At 42.6% G+C, this 15,352-nt stretch overlaps 1 protein-coding gene across 2 annotated transcripts in view; it reads right to left on the bottom strand.

Moving 5' to 3' along the window:
* Positions 1-134: 134 nt before the first annotated feature.
* ERCC5 (ERCC excision repair 5, endonuclease) overlaps positions 135-15,352 on the bottom strand; it is a 28,301-nt gene continuing 13,083 nt past the window's right edge. The window contains exons 7-15 of one of the 2 annotated variants that reach the window (XM_068526912.1): positions 13,939-14,146; positions 12,477-13,601; positions 10,654-10,901; positions 10,177-10,296; positions 9,793-10,006; positions 7,869-8,013; positions 3,810-4,010; positions 2,571-2,655; positions 135-831 (exon numbers count right to left, since the gene is read on the bottom strand). In XM_068526912.1, coding sequence (XP_068383013.1) covers positions 238-831; positions 2,571-2,655; positions 3,810-4,010; positions 7,869-8,013; positions 9,793-10,006; positions 10,177-10,296; positions 10,654-10,901; positions 12,477-13,601; positions 13,939-14,146 — 2,940 coding nt within the window. In that variant the 3' untranslated portion in view covers positions 135-237. The remainder of the gene's footprint in view (positions 832-2,570; positions 2,656-3,809; positions 4,011-7,868; positions 8,014-9,792; positions 10,007-10,176; positions 10,297-10,653; positions 10,902-12,476; positions 13,602-13,938; positions 14,147-15,352) is intronic. The other variant, XM_068526913.1, reaches the window with a different exon arrangement.

Raw genomic sequence — 15,352 nt, 5'->3', positions numbered from 1 at the left:
AATAGAAACATGAACAGACAAAGCCTGTAAATACAAGGAAATATTCAATGAAGTGGAAAACACTAGAAAAAGGTAATATATTTAAAAATAAATGTCAAGTTTAACGTCCATATTTTTAAAAACCACACAACAAAGACTGTGCAAATACTCTGAATTTTATTATTTCCTCACAACAAATTCATGACGAAATGTTAAGCTGTACCCAGTTAGAGAGGATACATGTGTATTTAGGCGTCTTTAGATTTTCCTCTTCCTTCCTCTCGTCGTACTTCTCCGTTTCCCCTCTTTCTTCCCGAACACAGACCTGGCGGTGACCAGGACGGGCTCTGCCTTCTCCCCGCCGTCATCGCTGGAGCTGCTCGTGGCGGCACCTCCGTCTCTCCCGGGAGCAGGCCGCGCTGTGCTCTGTGCACCTGCAGAGCTGACTGTTGACTCTACGGCTGCTTTTCCCCTTTGCATGTTCGCTACAGGGAAATATTCCTCATCCCCACCTGAAGAGGCATCGGATGACTGCGAGAGGTAGGCCTCCCCCAGAAACCCACCACATTCATGCCCCCGTTTAGAATCCGAAAGCCTCTTTCTTTTCGGGCTGGATGACTCTTTCCATCTGTTTGTTGTGCCTCTCTTCTGGGTTTTTCCTTTTGCCTCATCGAGGAACTCAGAGTCTTTCTCCATGGCAACAGAAACTGCTTCTATTTCACTGGCTGCTTCTTCTCTTTCTTTTCTCAGCATACATGTCACAGCTCTGTTAAGTCTCTGGCTCTTAATACCCTTAGCCTCCTGTTTCTCCTGTTGAGCTAATCTAAAGAAAGAATCAATTCGGAGCTGCGTCTAAAAAAATGAAATAATATATAATAATAATAATAATAAATCAGACAAGTAAGTAAACTTTCTAAAGCAAATCGAAGAATTCCACCCTGATTACTGGCATTGGATGACTCTTTCAGAAAATACTAATTCATTCTCTCTCAAAGCCCATCTCTCCCAAATGAATGACTGGCAGCAAATTTTACTTTCAAGATCATACTTAAAGCAGTACACGTACCACCTCCGTCAACTAAGCCCTCCACCCACATATCAAGTAGGAAGTCCCTTCCTCAGCATCGAAAGAGAGTTAAATATTTTTCAGGGGCCAAATATATCATCTTCTTTTAGAGCAACACAACTTCATGGGGTCTGTTTCTAAATTCTACTCTTCCCTTCTTTGAAAAACATTGTCATCATATGATACCTTCAGGAAGAAACTTCACAGTATTATATATTAGGAGTCGTAGGAAATATTCTTGACTTTTGTTCAGCAAATCCACTTTCAGGAAGACATTCTTTAAAAATAGTTACATTTGAGAAAAGTTACATGCCTGATGTTCATCACAGCATTACATACGAAAACCTGAAAATTCAAGGTCTACTAAGTGAAGTGAACCAAGTTAAATCTCTTCGACAAAATGTAATCTGGCCATCTGAAACAATGAAGGCCATGCAATACACAGGAAAAAAACTTACCTTAACCAGTGAATGGGGGCTTTATTTATAACAAATTGCACTTATGTCTGATAATAAATGTATGTGGGAAGGAGGGGAAAAATAAGAGAAAATGGACGTAAATGTTAACATGTGTATTAGAGGAAGCAAACAATGAGTAATTTTAATTCATTTTTTTCACTTTCTAATTTTGGGGAAATAAACTTATATTAACGTCTACAATGAAAAGGGAGAATAGTATTACAACAAAATTTATCTGAAATTAAGGAGTAATCAGTCACTAAGCCAACTAGCTTTCCTTGTCGGTGGGCGTACAATGTTTCAGGTACAGAAAGTCATCAAACAACACGAAAGTTTCTGGAAAGGAGGTCTACTTCAGTTTTTTGTTTGTTGGTTGGTTGGTTTTTCCAAAATTAACCCAATCTAATGGAACAGGATTTAACTTAAACATGTATCTTGCAGGAGATGGTCTGAATTCTGCTGAATGGTCTACCTGTATGTATGTTTTGTGGCCTGTCTCTGGGGTGGGAGGGGGTTTCTGTGTGGGTAGGAACACACTCATGCATAAAGCGAGATGCTGTTACCTACCTAAGGGAACCGAGGGTCATACAGAGCCTTCTTTTCACCTCAAAAATCTCTCCTGCCAGTATACTATGACTGAATTAGTACCTTTGATGATTCATTTACAGAGTTAAAGAATATCAGTACTTGAAGACACTTAATAATCAGAACTGCTTTGGACTGGGCACTTCTTAAACTTTTTAAAAATGAAAATAGCTCTAAAAGGGTAAAATATTTAACCATAAACACACCTCAGTATGCAATCCATTATTAGATTGCTTTTCTCAAAGTCAGAGTGAATACAAAAGGATATCAAAGTTCAGCCCTAAGAGTGAAAGTGGAAAATGAAGACAAAGTCCAGCTTTCCCGTTTTCTGTTTTCCTCTGTTCTCTTACTAAAGTATAATAATTTTTAAACGTATGTTACGTGCCCTAAAATAAAAGTAACTGGTCTTTAACAGCTGGCCCTCACAGCCTTCCTAACTTTACTCTCTATCCTGAACTTAGGAAAAGAGCTGCCATGATTACCTGCTGGACATTCAGTTGCTTTAATACAGGAAACAGAGATTCATCTGTCTTCATCCTGTTCCAGCCAAAATACCGCTGACAAAATATGCAGGCAGTTAAGACTCATACATGTTTTTAAAGACATTTAAACAAGTGATAAATAAAAAGGTCCAAAGAAGCCACCCTTGATTCCATTCCCCATGTCTCCAAAGATTTTCTTATTTATAAAGATTAAAATGATAAAAGAAAAGAATAACAAAACAAATTATTCCAACATAATCATCTGGCACGATGTTCTTATAAATATCCTCTAAGATAAAAAGATATTCAACTCTCATTTTAGGACATCAAAGACTCATGACTATGAAAAAAGGTTAATCTAGAATAAAAACAAATTTCTAATATCACATATATTTCTTTTTTCTTTGAGAAAAGATGTAGTTAGATTAATACTATGGCAAACTTTTAAACATCTATCCAAATGATTATTTAAATATGCAGAAAGGAACAGTAATAGAAAGAATACAACTAAAAATCTTTTCTATTCTTTCAGAATGAATACTTAAGTATGTAGTGTATCTATGAATGCTTATCACTACTTACTTCAAATAAAGATTCTCTTTAAAACTAAAAAGATGATTCACAGTAACTAAAACATGGAAGCATCTCAAGTGTCCATCAACAGATGAATGGATAAGCAAAATATGACGTTACATACAATGGAACGTATTCAGCCTTAAAAAGGAAGGAAATTCTGACACATGCTACAACTTGGATGAAACTTGAAGGCATTATGCTAAGTGAAGTAAGCCAGTCACAAAAAGACCTATACTGTATGGTTCCACTTACATGAGGAACATACTTACAGCAGTCAACATCACAGGGACAGAAAGTAGAATGGTGGTGGCCAGGGGCTGGGGGAGGGGAATGGGGGAGTTAGTGTTTAACAGGGATAGAGTTTCAGTTTCACAAGATGAAGAGAATATGGGGATGAATGGTGGTAACGGTGACACAACAATGTGAATGTATTTAATAACCACTGAACGGTATGTTTAAAACGGTTCAGATGGTAAATTTTATGTTATGTGTATTTTACCACAAAAAAAAAAAATTAAGGAGAGAGAGAAAGGAATAGAAAGGAGCATCTTAGGTGATGCAATATTTTTTTAAAAAACTGATCCAAGTTCATGTCCCGTAAGTTTTAAACCAAAACACATATTAGACTTGCTATTCCTGAGGTCTGAGGAAGGGAAAGGATATTCTCTAATCTTGTCGAGATCGGGTTTGCCCCACAGAAACGAGCCCTTGGACTCATCCACCACAGGCTTGAGGTAAGCGTCCGCCACGGCCAGGTTAGGGAAGCCAGGCGTGAGCTGCAACTTGCGTAACTTTTTTTTCACTTTGGTGTCATAAGGATTAGGTCTTATCTTCTTATTCTTTTGAGCTTCATGCCACCACTCGCTACAAGGCAAAGGAAACGAACCTTCGTGAAGCAGTAAGACCTTATGGCACATGCACCGCAGACAAAGAGCTAAACGTAAAGTTCAGAGACGTAAAGTCAAGTCCCACCCAACTCCAGAACAAAGCCTGTGACTTACAAAATGACACTGGTATATGTCTCGTGTTATTCACACAGTATACAACGAGGCCATCACTGACCGCCCCCTTCCCCTGGGCTTGGCGCTGTGTTAGCTGCTCTACAGGCGCCGTCATCACACGAGCACAGCCCTCACCTCACAGACAAGGAAGCTGGACTCAAACAGAAGCCGCCTGCTCAAGACGTCACAGCTGGGACTGGTACAGTCTCCCTCCAGAGCCCACACTCATAGAAAAGTCACAGTTCCTCCCTTTCCCAGTGGTAAAATGAAGTAATATCAATGTATCCGTATTATTTACCTCCAGTCAACTACAATCAGGAACCAAGAACATTTAAGAAAATGTAAAAATGCCAAGAAGATGTTAAATTTTTAAAATGCAGAATATAACTCTACATCAAGTGTGATCCCAATACTGGAAAAAAAAATGTATATATGCGGAGAAAGAAAGAAAAAGTAAACAGAGATATTGAAAATAATAAAAAACACTAACAACTGTTATTTTACCGTGTGCTAGGCAACGTTCTAAGCGAGGATACAGCTGTTACTTTTCTTTATGTTTTATTCCTTTTTCAATTTTTCCATTGTGAGTATAAATCACTACGGTGGGTTAAAGCCCATTCTTTGACCCTCCTCCCAACAAGAAGTGGGGTCCATGTCCCTTACCCTTGAGTCGGGCAGGCTCCGTGGCCGAGGAAGGGACATTGTGCCAGGCCTTTAAAGACTGCAGTTTCCACTTCCTGTCTCTTAGAATATTTGCCTTGAAAGTAGCCAACATGCTGTGAGGAAGCTCCAGCTCGTGAGGGGGTCCAGATGGAGAGGGTCCAGGCCCCCCAGGCCACGTGCCGGCCGACAGCACCGCCTGCCAGCCACGAGCGAGCCACCTCACGGGGCCCCTCTAGCCCAGCTGAGACACCCCCGACACACCTGGCACCAGGAGAGACACCCCCACCCTGCGCAGCCTGATTGAACTGCGGATTCACGAGCAAAATCTCTGACTGTTGCTGTTTGAAGTCACTGAGGTTTAAGGTAGCTTGTAATGTGGCAACGGACAACCAGAAAAATTTACACAATTAGGATAAGTAAATGGCATAAAAGTTAAAAACATAAATATAACCCTCTCCAATCTACGCACTAACGGAACCTAAAACACCCTACCTCCGGGGCTTCACATACTCATTGGTCTCAGGACCTGACTCACAGGCTTGGTCTCCACCAGTGCTGCAGCTCAGCAAGGCAGGAGTGCCATCTAGTGTTCTAACTTCAGTCTTCGTGCAGGATCAAAATGCAAAAAGGAAAAAAAGATCTATCTTCATCAGTTTTAAAATACTGCTCAAGAGGGCGCTGGGAGAATAGCTATAATTCTCCCCTACTCTCTTGTGAATTTTCATCTCTGAAAGAGTAATCATGATTGCCAGCCTGGAAGAGCAGCACAACACACTGCAAGCTCACCAAACCAGAAGGATCACCCCTCCTTCAAGCAAGAGGGCCAGGCGCTTGAAGGTGAAAGGTGGCATCTGCCAATCAGCCAAGCTCGGGGGACACAAGAGGGAGCCGCAGCGACCGCGGTAAAATTGAAGGGTTTGTGCCCTGACCAAGCCAGTGGAGTGGAATTGCTGTTCTCTGTTTCTGGGCTATTTGGGAATTTGGGCTCAGGATTTTCAGATCTCATTTCCCCCCAGGAAAATCCAAAATTTTCTGTGAAATCTCCCCCAATTTAAATGTTGGTAGCCCACTCAAAATTAAAGAACATACTGTGTAGGCCAAAGCGAACACAGCTGGGCTGAACTCAGCCTGCAGACTCAGAGCAGCTCTGCTGTAAAGGGGGACTGGCGGGCCAGGGTCTGGTTAGGAAAAGGGAAAGCAGAGAAGAAAGCAAGGCGACACACCCTCCCAGTCTAACTGCTCTTCCACTGTCTCCGCGCCCTTTAACTGCACCTGTCCTAACCCTGCAGAGCCAGGCAGGCGGGGGCAGCTCCTATCTGCCATCAGCAAGCTAAAAGACCAAGGCAGAAATTGCTAGAGCTGACTAAAAACGTAACCATTCAAACAGCAACAAACGAGCAAGAACTGTTGAGAAAAGAAAAACGGCGTAAACAGGCATTCACTAGATCAGCATGGCAAACTGTCAACAAACATGAAAAAAAAAATTACTCTCACCAATAACCAGGACACCAAATCGAAAAGTTAGATACCATTTTCACTTATCCTAAAATAATAATCGGATAAGAACTCAAAGACATGTATATAAAGTCACTCAAGGCAGTATCTGTTCAGACTTTTAAAAAAAGCAGAAATAACAATAGGCATTTGATTAAATTAGTTATTCATGATACATCAAAAGACTCCTATGGAGTCATTAAAAACAGCAATGTAAATCTATGCGTCATTGATAATATGCCCTGTCCTATCACCAAATGAGTTGCAGGTAACATAAAAAGTATACAGCATCGTCCCATGCTTGTAAAAAAAAAAATAATAATAACAGACTTATATGAGTATACTTGTGCGTGTGTGTGATTATATATAAAACGCATGTGTATATTGTGCATAGAAACGACTAACACTGTATAAACCAAAATGTTGTCTGTAATCTTTTTAATTCATATTTTGTCATTTTTCTAATGTGTGTTTATTATTTGTATAAAAGTTACTTGTACTTTTGCAAGTTATTTACATACCATGACTTACAAGCAACCTAACAACGTACCTCCAGTATATACATTTCCTCAACAATAAGAAAATTATGAAAAGAGAGATGACGAAAGCAAAAAATAAAATACATCGCTACGTGTGCTAAGGCTGGAGGACAGCAATCATTCAAACAACTTTGTATTTAATTCTAATCACTGAATCTTCAGACCAGAACATTCCGAAATTTTTCAAACCAGGAGCTACGACTGGAGAGAACACTAAAGAATCATTAAATCAGCTACTGCCAAATAGTATCCCATGTCAAACTGATGATTAAAAGATGCCATCACAACCTGTGACTAGACGAAAAACCACTGAATTGTACTTTAAAAGAGTAAAATTTATGCTGTGCGAATTATATATTTTTTTTTGAAAAATGCCACCAAGGAGCAACCTTAAGAAAGAACTACTTTCACAGACAACCTCGTAACTAGCGCCATCTCAGAATCTCCAAAAACGAAGAGTGTACCCCAAGTACAGCACAACTCTGGGTTCCGGACAGAAGGAGACGCCACCACTGAATACGTCAAGTCTACACGCAGAGAGAAAACGTTCCTGGCATACAGCCCCATGCCCCTGTCTGGCCGACCTCCCTCAGAACACTCGGCACTCAGAAGTACAAGCATGTGGATGCTTCTCCCTCGCCCCCAGGGTGTGGCAGCTCCTTGAGGACACAGCCTGGGGCTCAGTCACCTCCCCTATTCCAGCCTAGCACACTGTCTAGCACATAGTAGCTGCTCAGGAAATATTTGAATGAATGAAACGGTAACCTCTACACTCCCAGGAATTCCCACTGGACTGGCTATGTATCCTTAAACTCGGATAAGCCTGGCACCTCTAAAAATAATTGCCTATGATTTCATCAAACTCTAGAAAAGGGAAAACAAACTTTAGTAACCCCAACCATTACCTCCTCCTGTTTTCTCAGGGAACAATGATTTGTGACAGTTCACGACGTAAATAATAGTTCTGTTTAATTTGGGTATTTATATATAAACACCTGAATTAAAGAAATTAAGAAAGGACTTACGAGAATCTTAGGAGAGGTTCCAGGCCATGTCCAGGGAATTCATTGAGAATTTCCATGGCTGTAACACAACCTACAGTTGGTATTCCTTCTGTATAATCACTTCCAAGCAAATAGGCCAAATTTATTAATTTGTTCCGGTCCAATCCTATAAGAGTAAAAGTTATTATATATTTTTCCACTTTTTATTTTATAAACATTTATTACATAACATTTATAAACACTTCATTATATAGATAATATACATGTATATATCCTTATCCAATATCCAAAGGTATCTCTCTTTTGCTATTTGAAATAGATTCCTTTTTTTTAAATGGCATTGGGCTTGGATTTTTAAAGTTTCACGCATCCTTGCAGTTTTAAATGCCACATAACCTCTGACCCCCAAATTCGGCCCTCTCACCAGGACCTCTCCTCTGAACCACAGTCACACACACTCAACTGGCACCTTAACGTCTCCGTCGGGATGTCTAACGGGCATCTCAGAGACAACACGTCCAGACCCGGGTCTTCACGCCCGCAACACCTGCACCTGCTCCTTCCCCCGTCCCGCCAAGGGAAGGTTGTCTCTCGGGAAGCCCTGGGAGTCACCTGTGGCTTCCCCTCACCAAGGCCAGCCCACTCCATGCGCTGCTGCGGGGGTGGAGGGGGTCATCCTTGACTTCTCCTCCTCTCACATCCCAACCCAGTCTACCCGCAGAGCCTCTCCACCACACTCTGGACCTACTGGATTTTGGTCTCCTCCTTCCTCTCTGACCTCACCTCCTGCCATCCTCCTCCTCGTTCACTCACACTGGCCCCTGAATTCGTTTCCCGGGCCTGCCGTAACAAAGTGCTCAGACTGAGGGGCTGAAACAAAGGATTCATTTCCTCACAGTTTTGGGGACTAGGAGCCTGGCCTCACGGTGTCGGCACGGTTGGTCCCTTCTGAGCCTCTCTCCTTGGCTGGCAGACGGCCGGCTCTCCACGTGTCTGCACGTGGTCTTCCCTCTGCGTCCTAATCTCTCCTTCTTACAAGGACACCAGTCGGACTGGATTAGGGTCCACCCAAACGACTTCATTTGACCTTAGTCACCTCTTTAAAGAACCTATCTTCAAACACAGTCATACTCTGCGGTACCAGAGGTTAGGACTACAACACATGAATTTGGGGGAGACACAATTCAGCCCGTAACTATCTCCATGCTTCCCTAGAACACACCAAGCAGGCTTCTGTCTCAGGGCCTTTGCACGTGCCAGTCCCTTTGTCTGACATGCTCATCCCCATGGTATCCACAGCACGCGCTTCCTCTCTACTTTAGGCTCCAGTCCAAAAGGTGCCCATTAGTAAAGCCTTTTCTGACCACAAAGGACATGCACTTCCTGCGACTGCAGGTCACTCTCGCCTCTCTTTTACTGCTTTGTTTTTCTATATGGCTCATACCACTGTCAAATTATGATTTATGTATTTTTTTACCATCTGTTTCTCCTGCTAGACTGTTTTATTCTCTGCTGTTTCCCCACTTCCCATTGCCAAGAACAACAACTGGCATATAGGAATCGCTCAGTGTGTATTTGCTGAATCAACGGGAGGATGAAGGATCACTGCCAGAAACAACAAGGACCACGAGGCTCATGATTCCAGGGGTGACCTCCACCTGTCTCCCCACTCTACCACCTTTGGTTTACTCTGGAGAGCTCAGGTAACCAGTTAGAGCGTAACCAGACCTGATGATTAAAACTGCAGAAAATGTCTGGGGTTTTAATTTCTTAGTTCCAAATTAAAAATCGTATTCTGCTACAGAAGCAAAAGATCGTTTATATGAAAACCTGTATAGATCTACCATTTCCATTAATGCACCGAACTAGCTCCTTGGAAAGAAAGAATTCATACTACAAATTCTGAAGGTAAATTTCAGAAAGCAGTCGTCTTCTGAAGTCTTACCTAATTGGTTGTGAAAGTCCACATACTGGTAATATTCTACAAACTTGTTTTTATTAAAAAAGTTTTTATAGACATGCCGTGCTCCGAACAGCCAAATGTCACTGTCATCAGTGATCGTTCCGGAAGTTTGATCAGTCAGATCCAGGATGGCGCACTGAGCTTCTGCTTCCATGGGAGCCTCGATGTAGGGGATGCCGAACAGGCGAAGAAGTTCCTGAAGAGGTACAGACACGCGATGACCCCTGCTGAAATGCAGGACCTGGCCTCCACCGGGAAGTGGGAGCAGTGCTTAAACAGGTAACTTAATGCACGAGTCCTCGGGGAGTCTGATTAAGGAAAGATGTCGGTAGGTATTGTTCGAGGACACCCAAGCTGTACACCTACCTGGCTTTCCTGGAACATCTGTCCCGTCACAGTAGCGGCGACCCGTTCTTGCTGCTGTTTTTGAGCTTTCAGTGAATTCTGCTGTGTTAAAAGGTTGCTCTCCAGCGCCTCCAGCTCCTCCTATAAGATAATTTGGTTTGTAGATAATTTTATTAATAACCCAATTAAGTTCATTGGTTATAAAAAGCCTGTATTTAGTCTGACTGAAGTTACCAATAAGCTTTTTCTCCTTATGCAGGTTTCCGCTTGGATTTCTGAGCAAGTCTGTAATACCTCTGGAGTTCCCTCACTAACCCACACGGGAAGTGGACACTATCCCAGCCAGCAACCTCCACAAGAAAGGAGCCATGTCAGCAGGAGTAAGAAGATGGGTGCAAAGAGCTATTATGTCTTCATCCAGCAGCTCCTTAAAAACTCAGAAGCTACTTAAACCTGGCTTCCTCAGCAATGAGTAAAAACACGATGTCACGTTATTACCAGGTCAACATCTTGCCATTCGTTGAGCAAGTCGTCTGCGTCTTTTTCAGTTTCTTCAGGTGGCTCAAAGTCCACGGCCTCCCTCTCAGAGTTGTCTCTCGGGAGGCCCTGGGAGTCACCTGTGGCTTCTTGCTTCTCAGTTCCTACTGGTTCCTCTTCACCTTGTCCAGAGGGAGGTCTGGAAGCTTCGTGTAACTCAGCTTGAAGTTCATCACTGCTATTTATACTCTGCACTTCGATGAAACTTCCTGTACCAAAATAATAAGATCATTTTGTCTATAACTAAAACATTTAAATTACCCTGAAATCATCAAGAGCTTTCCAAAGTATCCTGAAAAATGTTTTACCCTAAAAAGAAGAGATTTAAATGTCACAGAAAACATGTAACAGTAGTATATTGTTATTAAATAAATTTATTGATAAGTGCCTGTAACTTCAAAATAAGCCTTTTCAATTAGACACACTGGCACTGTCTCTGAAATTAGGGACCACGCTCTCAAACATTTGCACGTTTGCTTTATACAAAAACGTCCTCTGAGTTAACTAATATTGTTTTGAAATTCAGAAAGAACTACCAGGGTGTGTACACAATCATGGAGTTTTTTTAAAATGTTTTTATGCTATTTCACTATGAACACAGCAAAGAATAACACTGTGACACAGAAGAAAGAATCCTGAATAAGGACACAGAAGAAATAGCTCTTCCTCTTCCACTTCCTTCCTTCCTCCCTTGATGTCCTTTCTTCTCTTTAAAAAGCATTTATTGATTCCCTTCCTTCACTTCAGGGGGAGGAGTCTGGATCTGAGGACACACTCAGGACGGAGGGGCTGGGACCAAGGGGACAGCCAGGACCAAGGAGGAGGCCAGTGATATTGGGAGCTGGTTACACACAGAGACTGAGCAAATAAGTAAATACACTGAAGATGGCAGAAGGTCCCTCACTGTTAGACAGGGAAATTATAAAGAAGGCAGAGTGCAGAATGAGATCTGGGATGCTGGAGAAGAACTGCAGATACGAGCGTGAGCTCACGAGTGTATACACAGCCCCACGAACAGGTGCCAGGGTTGGGATTCAAACCCCATCCAATGGCCCCAGAGCCAGAGCTTCTTGGTCTACACTGCACTGCTCTCTCCCGTCTCCACCCTCTGGTCACCTCTGCAGGGGAGCTGAACCAAGAAGGCCAAGTGTCCCCCTGGCTCAACCTCACCTGGGAACCACGTGGCAACTCAAGTTTCTGGCCGTTCTACACATGTCCACAAACGACCACAAAGACACTACCATGAGGACTGACTCTGGGGTTAGATATAAATTTCAGTGAGTAGGCAATTTTGCAGATTTGAAATCTGTGAAAAATGAGGATTGACGGTACATAAGCATACATAGATATAGACATATAATATACATGTGTACATATAGATAGCGAGAGAGACAGAGAGAGAGAGATGATAGAGCCAATGTGGTAAAATGCCAGCCACTGAGGTCCTAGGTGAGGGAAATAGAATGTTTTGAGATACTTGTTCAACTTTTTAAAATTTGTAATTATTTCAAAATAAAAAGTTAAAAAATTAAAGGGAAACTCACCTTTACCTTCTCCAACTAGGGCACTCCCTCCCTTTAAAAACAACAACGAAAAGAGTAGCCAAACAGCAAAGGTCAAGATTCCATTACTAGCTATGTGTCCTTGGCAAAGTCACTTGACCTTTCTGGGCCTCTAGTCCACCATCTGAACGATGTGGATCTGGACTACACTAAAGCACCTCTCGGTTCCTGCAGATGCGAAATCCTACTTTTCTTTATCTCTAAAAGAGCACAAGCACTTACCGTCAGATTCACTTTCTTCAGAGTCTATTTCCGTTGGTTCCATGGACGCTGGAACTGAAATTAAACCCTGGCCTGCAGATTCAACGGTCTCATGTTCTTGGATGGTTTTCAAGAAATTCTCATGCTCTTTGGCATTAACAGATGCCACATTTCCTAAGTCACTTATTGTCTCTAAAGGGACACTTAGCGTATCACTCGATTCTTGCAAACTGACGGTGCCTTCAGGAGCAGGGTTTTTTTCAGATTCTGTTTCGTCATCACTTGAAAGAACAGAGGTGTCACGTTTACTCTCAGGTGGAAGAAGAAGACCTTGCTGTAGCTCAAGCACTTTGGTATACGTTCCACTCCTTGACACGGAACTTGGACTTGCCGGAGGTGTTGGTATCCGCTCTGGTCCGCTCTGGAGCCCAGGTGCGTCCCTGGGTAGCACCACAGTGTTTTCCAAAGGAACTGGGTCTTTTCCATCCTTAACTGCAGCCTCATCGCTTGTCTGAAAGGCTTCCTTCACCGGGGGAATAGACGACATCTGCTCTTTTGGCACGCTAGAGTTGCTGCCTTGACAAAAGGCAGTCCTCGGTAAGTGAGCCGATTCTGTCCGCTCTTTTTCAGCATCAGCGCTGGTCACAGGCTCCTCTGCGAGGCTCACACTGGCTGCGTGAGACGCTGCTGCCAACGGCGCTCCTTCCCCGTCTCTCATTTTAGGTCCTTCCTCAGTCTCCTCATCAGAACTGCTCTGGAGCGGTTTCGGTTTTCTCGCGCCTGCCCCTCCTGTCCGCATGTCGCTCCTGGCACGCACTGTCACGTCTTCATCATCGCCATCGAGAGCTCTCTGAATGGCCAAGAGAGTCAGCGGCGACACAGAACCCGCACGGGCGGTGGCGGGCGCTCGCCTCTCATGGCGCAGCCTGCAGGTCTCACTCTCCAGCTCATCTTCTGAGCTGCCGCCCAGCAGGGCCGCCTGCACGGCCAGTAAGGTTCTTGGGGAAGGAGGGGAGGCGTCAGGCTCTTCCTTTGGCTCCAGCTTTTCACACGGAGATGACTTCAAGTCAGAAGACCTGCTGTGCAGTTCACTGCATGAAGGAAGAGACTCTGAATCCACTTCTGCAACTTTCTTCGCTTGAATACCTTGAGAAAAATTAAAATATTCTCACTACGTAGTTTTACAGTGTGACAACATGCTTCTCGTTAGATGAATAAGAGCGTACGGGTTCTCATAAATGAATTTATAAATTCTCATTTAATCAGCAACTAAGTTAATTCGTTAGTTAATTTTAAAGTGGGTTGGTATGATACTACTTAATACATTAATAGCTATATACATTTATTATTGCATTAATAATAATTATAGTCAATAAATTAAGTAGGACTTCATTCATATTATCTGGGGGTGGTAGCTTACAGAATTCAGAGACACGACATATTTTTGGTTTTTAACCGTCAAATAAGTGATGGTACCTGATACCTTTAATCAAGATGTAATGTGAAGTATCTTCAGAGACCACCCTCCTTGACTCTACCTCCTTCAAAAAGCCTCCTTCATCTTCATATTGCCTTTGGATTTGTCCTGAATGTTGTTGATTCATTTCCTTTTGGACATTTTCTATGTGTTGGTTTAGATAGTTTTTTTTAAGCAAGCCTTTGAGCTGGTACTGTGAAAAGTCATTGGACTCCTAAGGCAAAATAAATAAATAAAATGATTTCTTATATTAAATACAGATAGTATTCCCATATTTCCATCCTTTTCCCACAAAGGGGATAAAGAACAATTGATTTTTTCCATTGGTGGTACTTTCATACTAGAAAAGTAAAATTTGAATAGTAGGAAAAAGCTATAATTGCTTTGTTAAAGGATAATCTTTCAAACAAAAAGAATTGGGCAAAAGAAAGGAAATCATGGATACTGTTTATGATTCCATCATTTACTCAAAAAACATGTATTGAGCATGTGATGCATGCCAGGCACTGTGACATGCTGATTCTGGCTAAACGGACAATCTTTTAGAATGCAAGTGAAGTGCCCAGCACAGTTCCTGGTCCACAAAAGACACACAATAAATCATTGCAATCACAGTTATTAGTAATACTTAACATTTATAAATCATTTCCTGAGTAAGACATTCTTCTAAGTGTTTTTAAATATATTATCCCATTTTATTCTCAACCACCGATGAGACAGACGTCACTATCTCCATTCCACAAATGAAGAAACTGAGACTTAAACAGCTTGAGTAACCTCTCCAGAGCCGCATGGCTAGTAAGTGGTAGATCTGGGGTCAAAAGCAGGTTACCAGGGCTTCCCTGGTGGTGCAGTGGTTAAGAATCTGCCTGCCAGTGCAGGGGACACAGGTTTGAGCCCTGGTCTGGGAAGATCCCACATGCCGCAGAGCAACTAAGCCTGTGCGCCACAACTACTGAGCCTGCGGCTCTAGAGCCCGCGAGCCACAACTACTGAGCCCACGTGCCACAACTACTGAAGCCCGCGTGCCTAGAGCCCGTGTTCCACAACAAGAGAAGCCACCGCAATGAGAAGCGTGCGCACCGCAACAAAGAGTAGCCCCTGCTCGCTGCAACTAGAGAAAGCCCGCACGCAGCAACGAAGACCCAGCGCAGCCAAAAACAAATAAATAAAATAAATAAATTTATTAAAAAAAAAAAAAAAAAGCAGGTTGCCAAGCCTTATACTAAATTGCTCCTATTACTATTACGATTATTACTCTTATTCCTTACCAATACTACTATTATCAATTTTGCACTTGCCCAATGTTCAGACAATGCAAAGGTCCAGCCTGTATGACTTAGAACTTCCTTTAGCTACCAGAGGGACGGATCCAACGAGCTGTGCGCCATCCTACCCAGGCCTACCCATCCCAGAGGCT

The sequence above is a fragment of the Eschrichtius robustus genome, chromosome 18 (genome assembly GCF_028021215.1).
Source record: "Eschrichtius robustus isolate mEscRob2 chromosome 18, mEscRob2.pri, whole genome shotgun sequence".
In the NCBI taxonomy this organism is placed as follows: domain Eukaryota; kingdom Metazoa; phylum Chordata; class Mammalia; order Artiodactyla; family Eschrichtiidae; genus Eschrichtius; species Eschrichtius robustus.
Note: the sequence above shows the minus strand (reverse complement) of the source record. Positions and strands in the feature narration are given on the sequence as shown.